We start from the raw sequence: 16,263 nt of genomic DNA on the forward strand, positions 1-16,263 counted from the left end.
TCTAGGCCCATCTGCATTGTAGGGATAATTCATCACTTTATAACATGCTTAGTATAGCTCCATAATACATGCTCATACGCATCATATGTATGCTTGATATGAGGAATGTTTGATCATAGCATAAGCCGTTGGGTTGAAATAATTACGGGACTCCTTATGAGACGGAGTGCCCCCACATGAGTGCGTGGTACGCGCAGGATTGCTATATGATTTGACGATGTGACTCATGCATTCCACATATGTGTGACTTGATTACTGCACGCCCTACTGACATTTGGGCCATGGCCTCCACAGGCACATCGTGGATGGTCGTATCGGATACCGAAAATATCAGCTCTAGCATTGTGGGCACTTAGAATATCCTTGGGTGAAAATCCCAGAACCTTTTGGTACCAGGAGATGCTCCAACGCCTAGACCGAGTGGATACACGAGCGCTCGAGTGCCGAATACCAGTAGGCCGCGTCTCCCACTGTTTCGTGGTCGGTTGGAAGGGGGTGTGGCCTTATCCGCCCGAGTGAGGGGGCTATAAGCTAGGCTGAGTTTGACCAGCTCGCAAATGAGTCCGCTATCGACGAGCCGGGTAGGTATTGGCATACTACTGGTCAGGCAGATAGTGTGGTCTCTTCCACTTGCTTGACTGTGCAACTAGGGAGGAGGCAGTCAGTGTGAGGTCTACTAGACCCCGGTGATATTAAGAGAGGAACTGTACTGATATGTGTACTTGATGAGGACTGACATGCTTGCTTCGCATCTCGCATATGACATTTGGCTACATAGGCCTCGCATCGCATGGCCTTGGTATGGCCGATAGCATTCATGTCTTGCATCATATAGCGTTGGTACAGCTGATAGCATTCATGGACTTATCGCATATTTCCGCATTACTCTGATATTGTACACTTGGCGCTGGCCTTGCACACACACTTACAGTACCCTCTAAGCTTTTGTAAGCTTATGCACGACCGTTGCGTGCAGGTAGTGTTGGACAGCAGCAGCGCTGAGGCAGGAGTGCACATCAGTTTATTTTGAAGCTTTTGATCACCCTGTATTTCCCTTTCTGCATTGTACTTAAAAGTTTTCGATATAGTGGATATGTGGTGATGTTGTTTTGTGACTTGGTTATGCTTATGGTTATGCTCTATTACAAAAAAAAAAATTCTACTGAAAATCCTCCTTGTAGGATCCCAGGATCGGAATCTGGCATGAGAGTGCCGGAATCCGAGAATGGGACACTACGGAGGCTGTCGGCACTAGATTTGGCGATCGGGAATTTTGTGAGCCCGTTTTCCGAGTTTGGGACGTGACACCAATCCACCCGGCCAAACGGGCCCTTATTTAATTAGTACGATCAATCTCGGGATCGAGATCTCCATACGCGGGTACTGGGTTTTGGGGTATTACAAAGGTGGAATCAAAGTGAGGTATTGAGATAATCTGGCCTTGGGGATATAACTCATACAACCACGATGACTTAATATTAGAATATTAAAAAATAGAGATATGAACCTAAAAAGGATATCCCTAAGACTATATAAACTTGATAATGTAGAGACACCACCCTTAGGCCCCCTTAAGAAGTCATAGGTTTACCTTTTTAAACTTATAAATGGAACAAATGCGCCATTGGAAATCATTGTCCATTGAACTAAAACTAAATTGAGTAAGAACGGTCATTAAGCTTGACCCCCTCGTTGAGAATTTAGATATTTAAAACTCATGTCTATTTCCCATATGCCCGGGGAAATCCTTATTGTAAAAGTCGAAAATTTATACAATATTCCCCTAGATCCTATAATGACTGGGGTCATGGACTTACTGAACAATGTTGAGCAAAATATTCACAGCTTAATCTGAGTTTTAAATCTTGGACAGTTACTAATGGATTCAATGCCCTAATCGAGCAGAATACCAAAATTTACCACGATCAGAAAACAATGCAATGGACTTCTTACCTTGGTCGGGTAAAAGATCAGTGTATCTGGCTCAAACCCATTACAATCATACTTTTGTGTTAACCGAACACTGGAAACATAATATTTTACCATAAATAACGAGAACTATCATTGTAAATTTTTATAATGAATTATATGTGTGTGTAGCACTAGTAATCAAATTATCTTTTATATGTTAGTTATCACTTGCATTAGTTCTTAACTTAGGTAGACGTCGAAAGAATGTGTGTATTAAAATAAACCCCTACCTTTTAGAAGGCATTGGATTAAGTTTCAAATTTTACCCCGTTTCGACTTATGGGATGAACATGAAAGTTATGCGAGTAACTGACTGTTCATCAGATCATTTTAATTTTATAAAAATTTTCACTTGTAAATTATAAATGTGCAAATTAGCTTATAATACAAACCCTAAACTCGTACAATAATTTTTTCGATGGAGTCTTAACCCGAAGTCGTCTGTCTTTATAGGAGATCATGGCTCTATAACATAAATACCAGCAAGAGCAAGCTAAGTACATGATAGTTCTTATAGATGGGCAAGTTAGTCTTGAGCTTAAGCCAGAGTTAGGAGTTGTCCCATTGTCATCGTTTGCGAGCCTCGATAGCCTACTCCAACTCCCTTGAGTGCCTGACTGAACCCATTACATTCACTGTATTAGGCCAGATGGTAGCTTTGATACAGCAATGACAACTTACTTTTTTTCTCGTGTTAGAGAATACGTAGTGTATCAGTCTGGCGTCGGCTCAACATTATGAGGAAATGCGGGAGGCAAACATATTTAAGAACTCTATGAAGTTAAGACATCCTATTTTTCACAGGAGTGATCGATCTTATGAAAGCTAAGCTTTAAGTGAAACGTATCGTTAAGTAAATGGGAATTTTCGGATGCTCTAACACTTAGAGGATAACCCTTGCCACCTTCGCACTGGAGGGCGAAGCCGAGGATTGGTGGGACTCCATTAAGAGGTTGACGCCCCGCTGGTTATTGTTAGACACGGGAAGTCTTTTATAATAAATTCTACAATAAATACCTTTCCCGGACATATATGAATGAAAAAGTGTCGCGGTTCCTCAAGTTAAAACAACTCTCAATACGAGACACGGTTTGCATAACTGTCTCAGTATGTGTTGATAGTGGTCGAGGATGTCAGAGTTAATATGCAGATGTTCACGTAGAGCCTTTAACTGAAAATTCAAATAGAGATGGGTTGTGGGTATTTTAAGAGTTATCATGAGGTCATGGACAAGGCCCTATGTGTGGAAGAAGATGGTGAGTATCTAATGAAGGAATATGCCCCGCTTAGTGAGTCGGCCCTTGCTCCAATTCATCATAGCCATTGCAGATATCATGGAAAATCAGGTCATAGAATATGGAGTTGGTATGGGAAGATGTGGACTAAGAGGGTCTTTCTCATGAGATTGAAATGTTGTAAATTCCCCTTAAGTCTTCGACCTCAAGCCTATAAGCTAGGAGGCTAGCAAGTGGTGCCTTGAAAATGTTCGACCTTGAAAGAGCTCATTAAGGTTTGATCCTCATCAGCTCACTTAGTAGTAATGTGGCAGACTGGTGATACTTGGATTAAAATAATATATATAACTAATAGTGGGTCGCCGGTGAGGGAGAATGGAGACATATGTTTGAAATCTTGAGGGTTAAATTATTTTAAGGGGGTGGAGCATTTTAAACCAAGTTCGTTAGCTTGGTGTGCGCGTTCACCTAGTTAAGGAGAATTGATCCAAATTATACATATGGTTAGATAATTAAATAACATGTTAGAGTATCTCATCATTTTAATTGTGTGATTTGATTAAATATTGTGAGACTAACACTTTAAAATAATGATTTATAACGTTAAGTATAATCTGAGTCCCCATCACATCATTAATAATGAGCCCATTAAAAGAACGCAATTAGAATTTATAAACTAGACTAAGTCATGCGAGCACTTGGATCGTTAAATACAATACAACTAAACACGTTATACAATTTTGGGGATGAAATTATTTTTCAAGGGGTAGATTGTAACACTCCAAACATTTCAATACTTGAGTATTAGATGTATTCGGATATTATCGTAAATTTTTTTATTTAACTATGAGAACGCATGTGCACATACATGCCTAAGTCCCAGCCTTGGAAGCGGTAAGCAGAACCTTAACTCCGGAAACCTAATTAAAACTCATAACTCGGTTCAAGTAAAATTTATTCAAAATAATAAAATTTACTAAAAATAATAAGTTTTATAGTAACATTGGTTGATCTTATATGATAAGGAGCAAATTATAAGAAAATATTCTAGGTTAAAACTTTAAGATAAAAGATCTACGTTCAACTTAAAACTTACTAAAAATAATAATTTTTTTATAATATAATGATTTTGAAATGCAGTTAGTTATTTTATCATAAAACGAGGTATACACCTGCTTATGAGGTATGCTGGCTCCTAACGAGGTAATCCCGTTAAGATTCACAGGTCGTGCGCCTGTGAGTCCCACACCATAATGATTTGTTGTATGTTGTATTGTCCTTTCCCCTTTCCGACTAAATTTATAATTCATTAAAAAATTAAGTAATCCAAATCTAAGGTGGAACCGTGGAAGTAGATCTAAATCAAAGATGGACCACATCATAGGAAGCTGTGGTGATCACGCCCACCATTAAAAGCTTCCCAAGCACACCATAAGAATATCCATTATGTTGACTTTCAATCCTAAACGTTGATAAGGTCAAACAAACTAGGATTTAGGTAAAATACAAATATCAGCTTGATCCAAAACATTTGTGGATAATAAATTTTTTTTAATGGTCATTCACAACTCTTTCCATTGTTGTGCTCCACGAGAGATTTAGATCTTCGTAAGTTTTGGGATAACATCATATGATTAGATTAAACAACGGATGGACGGCGTGTATATACAAATATTTATCAAGTTGGGCCCCACCTGGTAAAGGTAACACCTAATCTGCTCCCCACAGCGAAGTCCTGCTCGGCCGATCTTCCACACATCACGTGGGCTTGCATTCTTTAATGCTTGGAAACGGGAACGGATTGGCTACTCCCCTGTGGTCCACTTGATATTTGGATACACCTCATTTTTTGATTCATATTGTAAAATGATATGTAAAAACAGTATTGAATGAGGGTCGGCCATTGAAAACATTTTGGTGGCTATAAAAGTTTTGGATCAAGCTGATATTTGTTTTTTATCTTCATCTGGGCCTGTATGACCTAATTAACAGATTGGATGTCAAATAAACAGTATAGTGGGCCTTAGGAGGATTTTAATAGTTGATATCCAATCACTATTGTTTTCATGTGGTGTGGTCCAAATGAGATTTATATCCCTTTCATTTTTGGGATAAAACAATAAAATGATCTTTAAAAATGGATGAACAGAATGGATGAAACACATACATCATGTGGAACCCACAGAGCACCGACCACTAGCCAGGGAGCTGGTGTCAGGGGGAGTAGCCAATCCGTTTCCCTTGGAAACATCGGGACCATCGAAAGAGGGGATACGATGCAATAGGAAGCGGATTGGCTGGTGTACCACACACTACCGACCTGGCTGGCGTGGGTACGTGTCGTGCGAAGACGAGCTCCATGTTGTACGAACGGTTCAAAGTAGATCAAACTTATGTGGCCCCAAAATGATGTATTTATTAAATCCACACCGTTCTTCCATTTGACTAGATCATTTTAGAGCATAGTCCCAAAAATAAATCATATAAAAAGGTCAAGTGGACCACACCATAAATATAAGTGGGACAATGGTTCTCACCGTTTAACATCCGTGGGGCCACCATAACGATTATTTTCCATCCAATTGGAAATCATTGTCCATTGAACTAAAACTAAATTGAGTAAGAACGGTCATTAAGCTTGACCCCCTCGTCGAGAATTTAGATATTTAAAACTCATGTCTATTTCCCATATGCCCGGGGAAATCCTTATTGTAAAAGTTGAAAATTTATACAATATTCCCCTAGATCCTATAATGACTGGGGTCATGGACTTACTGAACAATGTTGAGCAAAATATTCGCAGCTTGATCTGAGTTTTAAATCTTGGACAGTTACTAATGGATTCAATGCCCTAATCGAGCAGAATACCAAAATTTACCACGATCAGAAAACAACGCAATGGACTTCTTACCTTGGTTGGGTAAAAGATCAGTGTAACTGGCTCAAACCCATTACAATCATATTTTTGTGTTAACCGAACACTGGAAACATAATATTTTACCATAAATAACGAGAACTATCATTGTAAATTTTTATAATGAATTATATGTGTATGTGTAGCACTAGTAATCAAATTATCTTTTATATGTTAGTTATCACTTGCATTAATTCTTAACTTAGGTAGACGTCGAAAGAATGTGTGTATTAAAATAAACCCCTACCTTTTAGAAGGCGTTGGATTAAGTTTCAAATTTTACCCCGTTTCGACTTATGGGATGAACATGAAAGTTATGCGAGTAATTGACTGTTCATCAGATCATTTTAATTTTATAAAAATTTTCACCTGTAAATTATAAATGTGCAAATTAGCCTATAATACAAACCCTAAACTCGTATAATAATTTTTTTGATGGAGTCTTAACCCGAAGTCGTCTGTCTTTATAGGAGATCATGGCTCTATGACATAAATACCAGCAAGAGCAAGCTAAGTACATGATAGTTCTTATAGATGGGCAAGTTAGTCTTGAGCTTAAGCCAGAGTTAGGAGTTGTCCCATTGTCATCGTTTGCGAGCCCCGATAGCCTACTCCAACTCCCTTGAGTGCCTGACTGAACCCATTACATTCACCGTATTAGGCCAGATGGTAGCTTTGATATAGCAATGACAACTTACTTTTTTTCTCGTGTTAGAGAATACGTAGTGTATCACTCTGGCGTCGGCTCAACATTATGAGGAAATGCGGGAGGCAGACATATTTAAGAACTCTATGAAGTTAAGACATCCTATTTTTCATAGGAGCGATCGATCTTATGAAAGCTAAGCTTTAAGTGAAACGTATTGTTAAGTTGATGGAAATTTTCGGATGCTCTAACACTTAGAGGATAACCCTTGCCATCTTCGCACTGGAGGGCGAAGCCGAGGATTGGTGAGACTCCATTAAGAGGTTGACGCCCCGCTAGTTATTGTTAGACACGGGAAGTCTTTTAAAAAGAAATTCTACAATAAATACCTTTCCCGGACATATATGAATGAAAAAGTGTTGCGGTTCCTCAAGTTAAAACAACTCTCAATACGAGACACGGTTTGCATAACTGTCTCAGTATGTGTTGATAGTGGTCGAGAATGACAGAGTTAATATGCAGATGTTCACGTAGAGCCTTTAACTGAAAATTCAAATAGAGATGGGTTGTGGGTATTTTAAGAGTTATCATGAGGTCATGGACAAGGCCCTATGTGTGGAAGAAGATGGTGAGTATCTAATGAAGGAGTATGCCCCGCTTAGTGAGTCGGCCCTTGCTCCAATTCATCATAGCCATTGCAGATATCATGGAAAATCAGGTCATAGAATATGGAGTTGGTATGGGAAGATGTGGACTAAGAGGGTCTTTCTCATGAGATTGAAATGTTGTAAATTCCCCTTAAGTCTTCGACCTCAAGCTTATAAGCTAGGAGGCTAGCAAGTGGTGCCTTGAAAATGTTCGACCTCGAAATAGCTCATTAAGGTTTGATACTCATCAGCTCACTTAGTAGTAATGTGGCAGACTGGTGATACTTGGATTAAAATAATATATATAACTAATAATAGGTCGCCGGTGAGGGAGAATGGAGACATATGTTTAAAATCTTGAGGGTTAAATTATTTTAAGGGGGTGGAGCATTTTAAACCAAGTTCGTTAGCTTGGTGTGCGCGTTCACCTAGTTAAGGAGAATTGATTCAAATTATACATATGGTTAGATAATTAAATAACATGTTGGAGTATCTTATCATTTTAATTGTGTGATTTGATTAAATATTGTGAGACTAACACTTCAAAATAATGATTTATAACGTTAAGTATAATCTGAGTCCCCATCACATCATTAATAATGAGCCCATTAAAAGAACGCAATTAGAATTTATAAACTAGACTAAGTCATGCGAGCATTTGGATCGTTAAATACAATACAACTAAACACGTTATACAATTTTGGGGATGAAATTAATTTTCAAGGGGTAGATTGTAACACTCCAAACATTTCAATACTTGAGTATTAAATGTATTCGGATATTATCGTAATTTTTTTTATTTAACTATGAGAACGCATGTGCACATACATGCCTAAGTGCCAGCCTTGGAAGCGGTAAGCAGAACCTTAACTCCGGAAACCTAATTAAAACTCATAACTCGGTTCAAGTAAAATTTATTCAAAATAATAAAATTTACTAAAAATAATAAGTTTTGTTTTAACATTGGTGCGCCTGTGAGTCCCACACCATAATGATTTGTTGTATGTTGTATTGTCCTTTCCCCTTTCCCACTAAATTTATAATTCATTAAAAAATTAAGTAATCCAAATCTAAGGTGGAACCGTGGAAGTAGATCTAAATCAAAGATGGACCACATCATAGGAAGCTGTGGTGATCACACCCACCATTAAAAGCTTCCCAAGCACACCATTAGAATATCCATTATGTTGACTTTCAATCCTAAACGTTGATAAGGTCAAACAAACTAGGATTTAGGTAAAATACAAATATCAGCTTGATCCAAAACATTTGTGGATAATAAATTTTTTTAATGGTCATTCACAACTCTTTCCATTGTTGTGCTCCATGAGAGATTTAGATCTTCGTAAGTTTTGGGATAACATCATATGATTAGATTAAACAACGGATGGACGACGTGTATATACAAATATTTATCAAGTTGGGCACCACCTGCTAAAGGTAACACCTAATCTGCTCCCCACAGCGAAGTCCTGCTCGGCCGATCTTCCACACATCACGTGGGCTTGCATTCTTTAATGCTTGGAAATGGGAACGGATTGGCTACTCCCCTGTGGTCCACTTGATATTTGGATAGACCTCATTTTTTGATTCATATTGTAAAATGATCTGTAAAAACAATATCGAATGAGGGTCGGCCATTGAAAACATTTTGGTGGCTATAAAAGTTTTGGATCAAGCTGATATTTGTTTTTTCTCTTCATCTGGGCCTGTATGACCTAATTAACAGATTGGATGTCAAATAAACAGTATAGTGGGCCTTAGGAGGATTTTAATAGTTGATATCCAATCACTATTGTTTTCATGTGGTGTGGTCCACATGAGATTTATATCCCTTTCATTTTTGGGATAAAGCAATAAAATGATCTTTAAAAATGGATGAACAGAATGGATGAAACACATACATCATGTGGAACCCACAGAGCACCGACCACTAGCCAGGGAGCTGGTGTCAGGGGGAGTAGCCAATCCGTTTCCCTTGGAAACATCGGGACCATCGAAAGAGGGGATACGATGCAATAGGAAGCGGATTGGCTGGTGTACCACACACTACCGACCTGGCTGGCGTGGGTACGTGTCGTGCGAAGACGAGCTCCATGTTGTACGAACGGTTCAAAGTAGATCAAACTTATGTGGCCCCAAAATGATGTATTTATTAAATCCACACCGTTCTTCCATTTGACTAGATCATTTTAGAGCATAGTCCCAAAAATAAATCATATAAAAAGGTCAAGTGGACCACACCATAAATATAAGTGGGACAATGGTTCTCACCGTTTAACATCCGTGGGGCCACCATAACGTTTATTTTCCATCCAATCTGTTGATAAAGTCACACAGACCTGGATGTAGAGGAAAAACAAATGTCATATTGATACAAAACTTTTGTGACCCCAAACTGATTTCAATGATATATGCATAATCCCCGCTGATTTTTCCACTGTGGTCCACAGCATCTTTGGATTTGTCTTAATTTTAGGCTAAAGACTTAGGACGAGCTCGTCAAATGGACGGACGGTTTAGATATAACAAATACCTCATGATGAAACCCGCGGAACTTGGGTGACGTCAACCCACCAGCCAGTCGGTGGTGTGTGCTACACCAGCCACTATCAATGGCAACGAAGGACGCGGATTTCCTGCAAAAGCCTTGCGAGAAAGTTCCTGCGCAGGGATACTGGGTGGGGTCCACAGAGATGTTTGTAATAAATCCACCCCGTTCATCCGTTCTTAGAGTTAATTTTAGTGGTATGGAAAAAGAAATGAGTTGTATCCAACACTCAATGAAGCCACACGAGAGGAAACAGTGGTTATTCAGTGAGAACCGTTGAAGCATTCTTATGGCCATTCAAGTTTTGTATAAGGCTATATTTTTGATCTTTTCACTTCATCACATTGGGAATGACCTTATAAACGGTTTTGATAGCATATAAACGTCAAGGTGGAGCCAAAAGGTTTCAACGGTAGAAATTTCTTTCTCCAATTTTCCCTCTCGTGTGACCCAATTGAGTTTTTTATCCATATAATTTTTGTTAGTACGTCCTAAAATGATCTAAAAAAACGGATGAACGGAGTGGATTTCTTACATACATTGCAGTGGGCCCCACCCTCCATCCCTGCGCAGGAACTTCCTGCGAAAGGCTTTCGCGGCAAATCCGCGTCCGGCAACCAAGGAAACGGATTGGCTACTCCCCCTGACACCAGCTCCGTAGCTGATGGTCGGTGCTCTGTGGGCCCCACCATGATGTATGTGTTTCATCCATTCCGTGAATCCATTTTTAAAGATCATTTTATTGTTAGTCCAAGAAATGAGATGGATATAAATCTCAGGTGGACCACACCATATGAAAACAATAGTGATTGGATATCAACCATTAAAATCCTCCTAAGGCCCACTATACTGTTTATTTGACATCCAATCTGTTGATTAGGTCATACCGGCCCAGATGAAGAGGAAAAACAAATATCAGCTTGATCCAAAACTTTTATGGATCCCAAAATGTTTTTAATTGTCGACCCTCATTCAACACTGTTTCCTGTAACGTGGTCCACTTGAGATTTTGATATACCTCAGTTTTGTACTCATCTGTAAAATGATCTGTAAAAACAGATGGATGGAATGGATGAAACACATACATCATGGTGGGGCCCACATAGCACCGACCACTAGCCATTGGCTGGTGTCAGGGGGAGTAGCCAATCCGTTCCCGGCAACCAACGGTTGGTTGAAAGAAAAAGAATAAAAAAACGGATGCGGGATGGTGGGTAGAAATTTCTACGATCTAAAAAAAAAGCCCTAGATTGTAGAAATTTAAAACAATTCCTTTTTTTCAGGAACATTGAACTTGGAAGCAAAGGAGCTCTGTTATTATTATCAGCTGCCGTTGTGTATACCTTCAACCTCTTCTTTCTTGGAATAATTGTAAAAACCTCCCCTCTGGTTTTGATTATTGCAAGCACCTCCTGATTTTTCTTTTTGGATTCACAGGGTTGAGATTGTAAAGATGGCTTCCAAAGGACGATCCCAAGAAACGTGTCTTTCTGATTCATATGAAGCTGCAATGGAAGCACTGTCTTCCCTCATTACTAGGCGTAAACGTGGAGATGGATCAAATAGGGTCGAAAAATTTTCTTTGATGTTTAAGTATATGAAGGTAACTGCTTTTTACAATTTACTTGGATTGAAAAAGAAAATTTACTATGTGGGTGACTTTTTTTTTTTCCTTTCCTTTTTGATGTTTAAGTATAAGGTAACTACTTTTGGCAATTTACTTGGATTGAAAGAAGAAAAATTACCACGTGGGTGACTTTTTTTTTTTTTCCCTTTCCTTTTTGATGTTTAAGTATAAGGTAACTACTTTTAGCAATTTACTTGGATTGAAAGAAGAAAAATTACTATGTGGGTGACTCTTTTTTTTTTTTTTTTTTAAATTTTAAATTTTAAATTTTTATTTATTTATTTTTTATTTTTAATGTTTAAGTATCTAAAGGCTCGTTTGGATGCCTGTAAATGGTTTAAGTTGTAAATGATTTGTAAATCACGCCTATACTGTTTGGCTTTAAGCTGTAAATGATTTACAGGTAAATGATTGTATGTGTTTGGATAGCCTCTAAACTGTTTAAGTCTTGTAAATGGAGAGCCTGTAAATGAAATCCGAACCTGTTGCCTGTAAATGAGATGGGGGTAAATGCTGTAAATCATTTATAAGCACAAAAGGCCATCCAAACACTGAGTGTAAATGATTTACCTGTAAATCATTTACAACTTGGCCCATTTACAGGCATCCAAATGACCCATAAAGATAACTGCTTTTAACAGTTTACTTGGATTGAAAAAAAGAAATATTACTATGTGGGGTACTCCCCCCCTCCCCCCCTTTTCTTTATTGTCGTTCTTTTCTTTGTTGAAGTTCCATTAATGCAAAGCTGATGTAACTTTTGCAGAGAAAATATGGGTGTCACAGTTGATAGTCTTTATTTATTTATTTTTTATTTATTTTTTATTTTTTAATGATTATGAATTTATTAAGTTCTGTTTGCGATGAAGGAAATGAGACTATGGATTTGATAAATTCATGAACTTAGGATTTGTATTGGATTTGGATTCAACAATCTCAAACTCCAGTGTTTGGAAAGCAAGCTACAACTTCTTGGATTCAGGGGCATTTATGGCAATTTGAGAGCATTTCTTGCAATGCAATACCTTTTTATTGCTTTTAAACAAGTCTTTCATTTTGTAGATTTGCAAAGCATTTTATTTATTTTTGGGATTTGGATTTGCCCCACATCCATGGATTTATGGGGGGATTTGAGAAATCCATGAATTCGATAAATCTCCAACAAAACACAAACATGGGAGATTTGAAATTCATGGATTTCACATATCCCTGCCTCAAATCCCTCACTGGGAGCAACCCCAAAGTACCCAAAGATAGGTGGAGGGTGACCCTCTCGTCAAGAAAACAAGCTAAACAAAAAGGATGCAAGCCAAGGCACTTAGAACCATGTAAGCATCACCCAAATACAATTGAGACCCAGTGACTTTCAGCACTGTTGACAAAGAGATTCCAGTGAATTCAGGTTGAGCTAGACCCATTTGAAGGTCTAGAAGGCAATGGAACCAATATGAGATTCTGAGAATTCCTTTGAAGATGCTAGTGTTTCTTTCTTTCTATATCCCCCATAAAATGGAAAAAGGGGACAACTTCCAGACATGACTGCCTTGGAGAGAACAGACCAGCATACTTTACCTCTATCTCCTCGAAGATAGACCTTTCTATCACCCACCCAATGCCACATAACTGCCAAAAATGCTCCCAAACTGCCTTCTCTTCTGTACAATGCAAGAATAGATGATCCCCCCACTCTTCAGCATTCGTATACATAAAACACATATTTGGAATCACTGTGCTCTGCTTCTTCAGGTTGTCCACCGTTAGGATTTTGTTTGCTGAAGCAACTCACTCAAATGCCTGGATTCTGGGGACTTTCAACACATATGCACATGGGTGGCTGAAGCTTCTGCTGTCGGCTGTTGCATACTTGAACACAATTGATTTGGATGAGAAGGTTCTCCCAGCTGACCATCTTAGGAGGGTCTGATTGAAGGATTCAATATAGGCAGAGATGAGCTGAATGTTTTGCATTTTCAGTATACTGATGATACACTAATATTTGTTGACGGAGACAAGGAAGAGATGCTGAATCTTTGTTGTATTATGAGATGCTTTGAAGCGGTATCTGGATTAAAGGTCAATCTAAGTAAGAGCGAGATGTTAAGATTAAATGTGAATTAATCAACTCTTAAATAGCTTGTAGCTATCCTTTTTTTTTTTTTTTTAAAGATAACTCCTCCAGGGATTAAACCCTGTATCACTCACACATACAACAGTCTCTATGACTCTACCAGTTCATCTGATAAGCGGGATACAAAGAGCTTGTATCTATAGCTATCAATGGATGCAAATCTGGAACCCTGCCCTCCACATACCTATGTCTGCCTCTGTGTGTAGGCTGCCCTTCCAAAACGCTTTGGGACCTGTTTATCTTAAGAATGGAAGGAAGGTTTGCTGCTTGGAAAGGTAGTCATCTATCAATGAGTGGTAGATTTATTCTCATTAAGGTGGCAATGATAACAGTGCCAATCTATTTTATGCTTCTCTTTTGATGTCCAGCTAGCGCAAATGCATGCTTTTGAAAAAAATCAGGACTTTTTTTTTTTCTTTTCTTTTCTTTTTCTGGCAAGGTTCAGAATCCAAACTATTTTTCATCTGCTTGATTGGAAAGAGGTGTGTAGACCCACTAGTAGAGGGGGTGTTGGCCTTAGGACTGCTCAAAGCGACAAACAAAGCTTTGCTGGGCAAGTGGATTTGGTGATTCACAATGGAAAGGGAAGCTTTTTGGAGGCTCATTCTGGTAGAAAGATACAGAATCTGGGATGATGGTAGATGTACCCCGGATTCATCTAGATATGGAGCATCTGGTTGCTGGAAAGTCATTGCATCCATGGATACTAAAGTGCTTCATGGGATTGCTGTGGAGATCCACAATGGCTGAACTATGAGTTTATGGATTGATCATTGGTGTGGTGATGCTGACTTCCAATCATCCCATCCTTGCTTATTCTCACTAGCAGTGAATAAGACAACAAAAGCGAGGGGTTGCTACAAGATAGCGGGTAATCAGATTGTGTGGATTCTGGTCTCAAGAAGAAATCTAATGGAGGTGGAGGAGACAGAATACATGGAGATGATGAGCCTTCTCTCCTCAGTGAAGATTGATTAGGAAAGAGATGATTTTCTTCTATGGAGGTGGGATCTGCCCAAATCATTCATGATTAAGTCATTGGCCTCAAAATTATCTATAGAAGGAGCACATAGAGCGCCAATTGATGGGTTTGGAAGTTGAAAACTCCCGCAAGAACTATTGTTTTCGCATGGCTTGCTGGTAAAAACTGTCCTTTCTGTGGACCGCTTATGATGACATGATTATTGTTTATCAATGCAACTTGAGGGATGCTGAAAAGGTCAACCACCTCGTTATAGATTCTCTCTTCTCATATTCTGTATGGGGTTGGGTGCTGAGACAATTTGAAGCGGTACAGTCCATGCAATCCTTCATGCAACAACTGCTCGATTCTTGGATAATCAGCCACTCTTGTGAGAATAGGAAGATCCTTTGGCAGCTTTGCTTCGTGGCTGTATGGACTGTAACAATAGCATGTTTAATGGAATTTGCTCGTCACATGGGGGGAAGTGGTGAGTCTTTCCCCTCATTCTGTTTTGGGGAAGCTCCCTTCTCTTGATCGGTTTTCTTTGTATTTGCATTGTTTTGCCCTTTGGGCCCATTCTTTTTCTTTTTTTGCCAAAAAAAGAAGAAGTTAACTGTAAGAAAATCAACAGGAAACATGTTGTTGTTTCAGAATACTCTGGGAGCTACTATTTATTTGCTGCCAAAAAAAGAAGAAGTTAACTGTAAGAAAATCAACAGGAAACATGTTGTTGTTTCAGAATACTCTGGGAGCTACTATTTATTTGCTATGATGGTTCAAGAGAAGTTAGAACCTAACTTGTTGGGCTGATATCAGAATCATCTAAAATAATCCAGGACTATTTAAACCATCTTTGTGTTACAGATAGGAACTTCACTTTGTGAAAATGTTTTTAAGGCATTTGAGTATTATGCATTGGCCAATGGCAGCAAGATGACAAGTCTCTGTTGATGTTTGCACCAATTTAGGATGGGTCCCTTCGTTTATGTTGCCCAGGAAATGTAGTAAGCCAATAAAAATAAATTGATTTGTCAGTATTTTACAAAGTGGTTTGCTTCATTCTGCAGATTATGGTGGATAGAAGGCAAATAGAAACTATCCTTTTTTTCCCCCCCCAAAGAAATGAAAGAAATACAAAAAGTTCAATATATAGGAGAAGTCTTTTGATAACAAGTGACCTTTGCATCACTTGCTCCAGAAATAGAATCGACCATCTGATTCATCTCTCTTGGAAAATGAACAAAGGATACTTTCAGGCAAGAAGTAGTTACTCATAATGTTAAAGGAGGGCCTCCGTAGCTCTCGTCTGTGGACCTTTTAAGAAGTCATAGGGGGATCAAGCAAGGGGACTTGTTGTCTCCCTTCCTCTTCTCTAGATTGGGGCAGCCTTAAATTAGATGCTGGTGAGAGTGGTGGAAGTGGAATTGTCAAAGGGATGGAAATACGCAGTTCTTCCCCTAGGGTGACTCACATATAGTATGCTGATGATACTACTTCATTCAATTTAAGCGAGGTCTTAAGGATTTAAGGCTTCAGGGATATTCTCGGATTTTATAAGTTGTATATGGTTTGAAGATAAA

The 16,263-nt window shown here is 38.7% G+C and overlaps 1 protein-coding gene across 2 annotated transcripts in view; it reads left to right on the top strand.

Moving 5' to 3' along the window:
- Positions 1-11,147: 11,147 nt before the first annotated feature.
- LOC131229289 (folylpolyglutamate synthase-like) overlaps positions 11,148-16,263 on the top strand; it is a 65,980-nt gene continuing 60,864 nt past the window's right edge. For both annotated transcript variants that reach the window (XM_058225200.1, XM_058225201.1), the window contains exons 1-2: positions 11,148-11,301; positions 11,402-11,567. In XM_058225200.1, coding sequence (XP_058081183.1) covers positions 11,418-11,567 — 150 coding nt within the window. In that variant the 5' untranslated portion in view covers positions 11,148-11,301; positions 11,402-11,417. The remainder of the gene's footprint in view (positions 11,302-11,401; positions 11,568-16,263) is intronic.

Source organism: Magnolia sinica, chromosome 16 (genome assembly GCF_029962835.1).
Source record: "Magnolia sinica isolate HGM2019 chromosome 16, MsV1, whole genome shotgun sequence".
NCBI classification, from domain to species: Eukaryota; Viridiplantae; Streptophyta; class Magnoliopsida; order Magnoliales; family Magnoliaceae; genus Magnolia; species Magnolia sinica.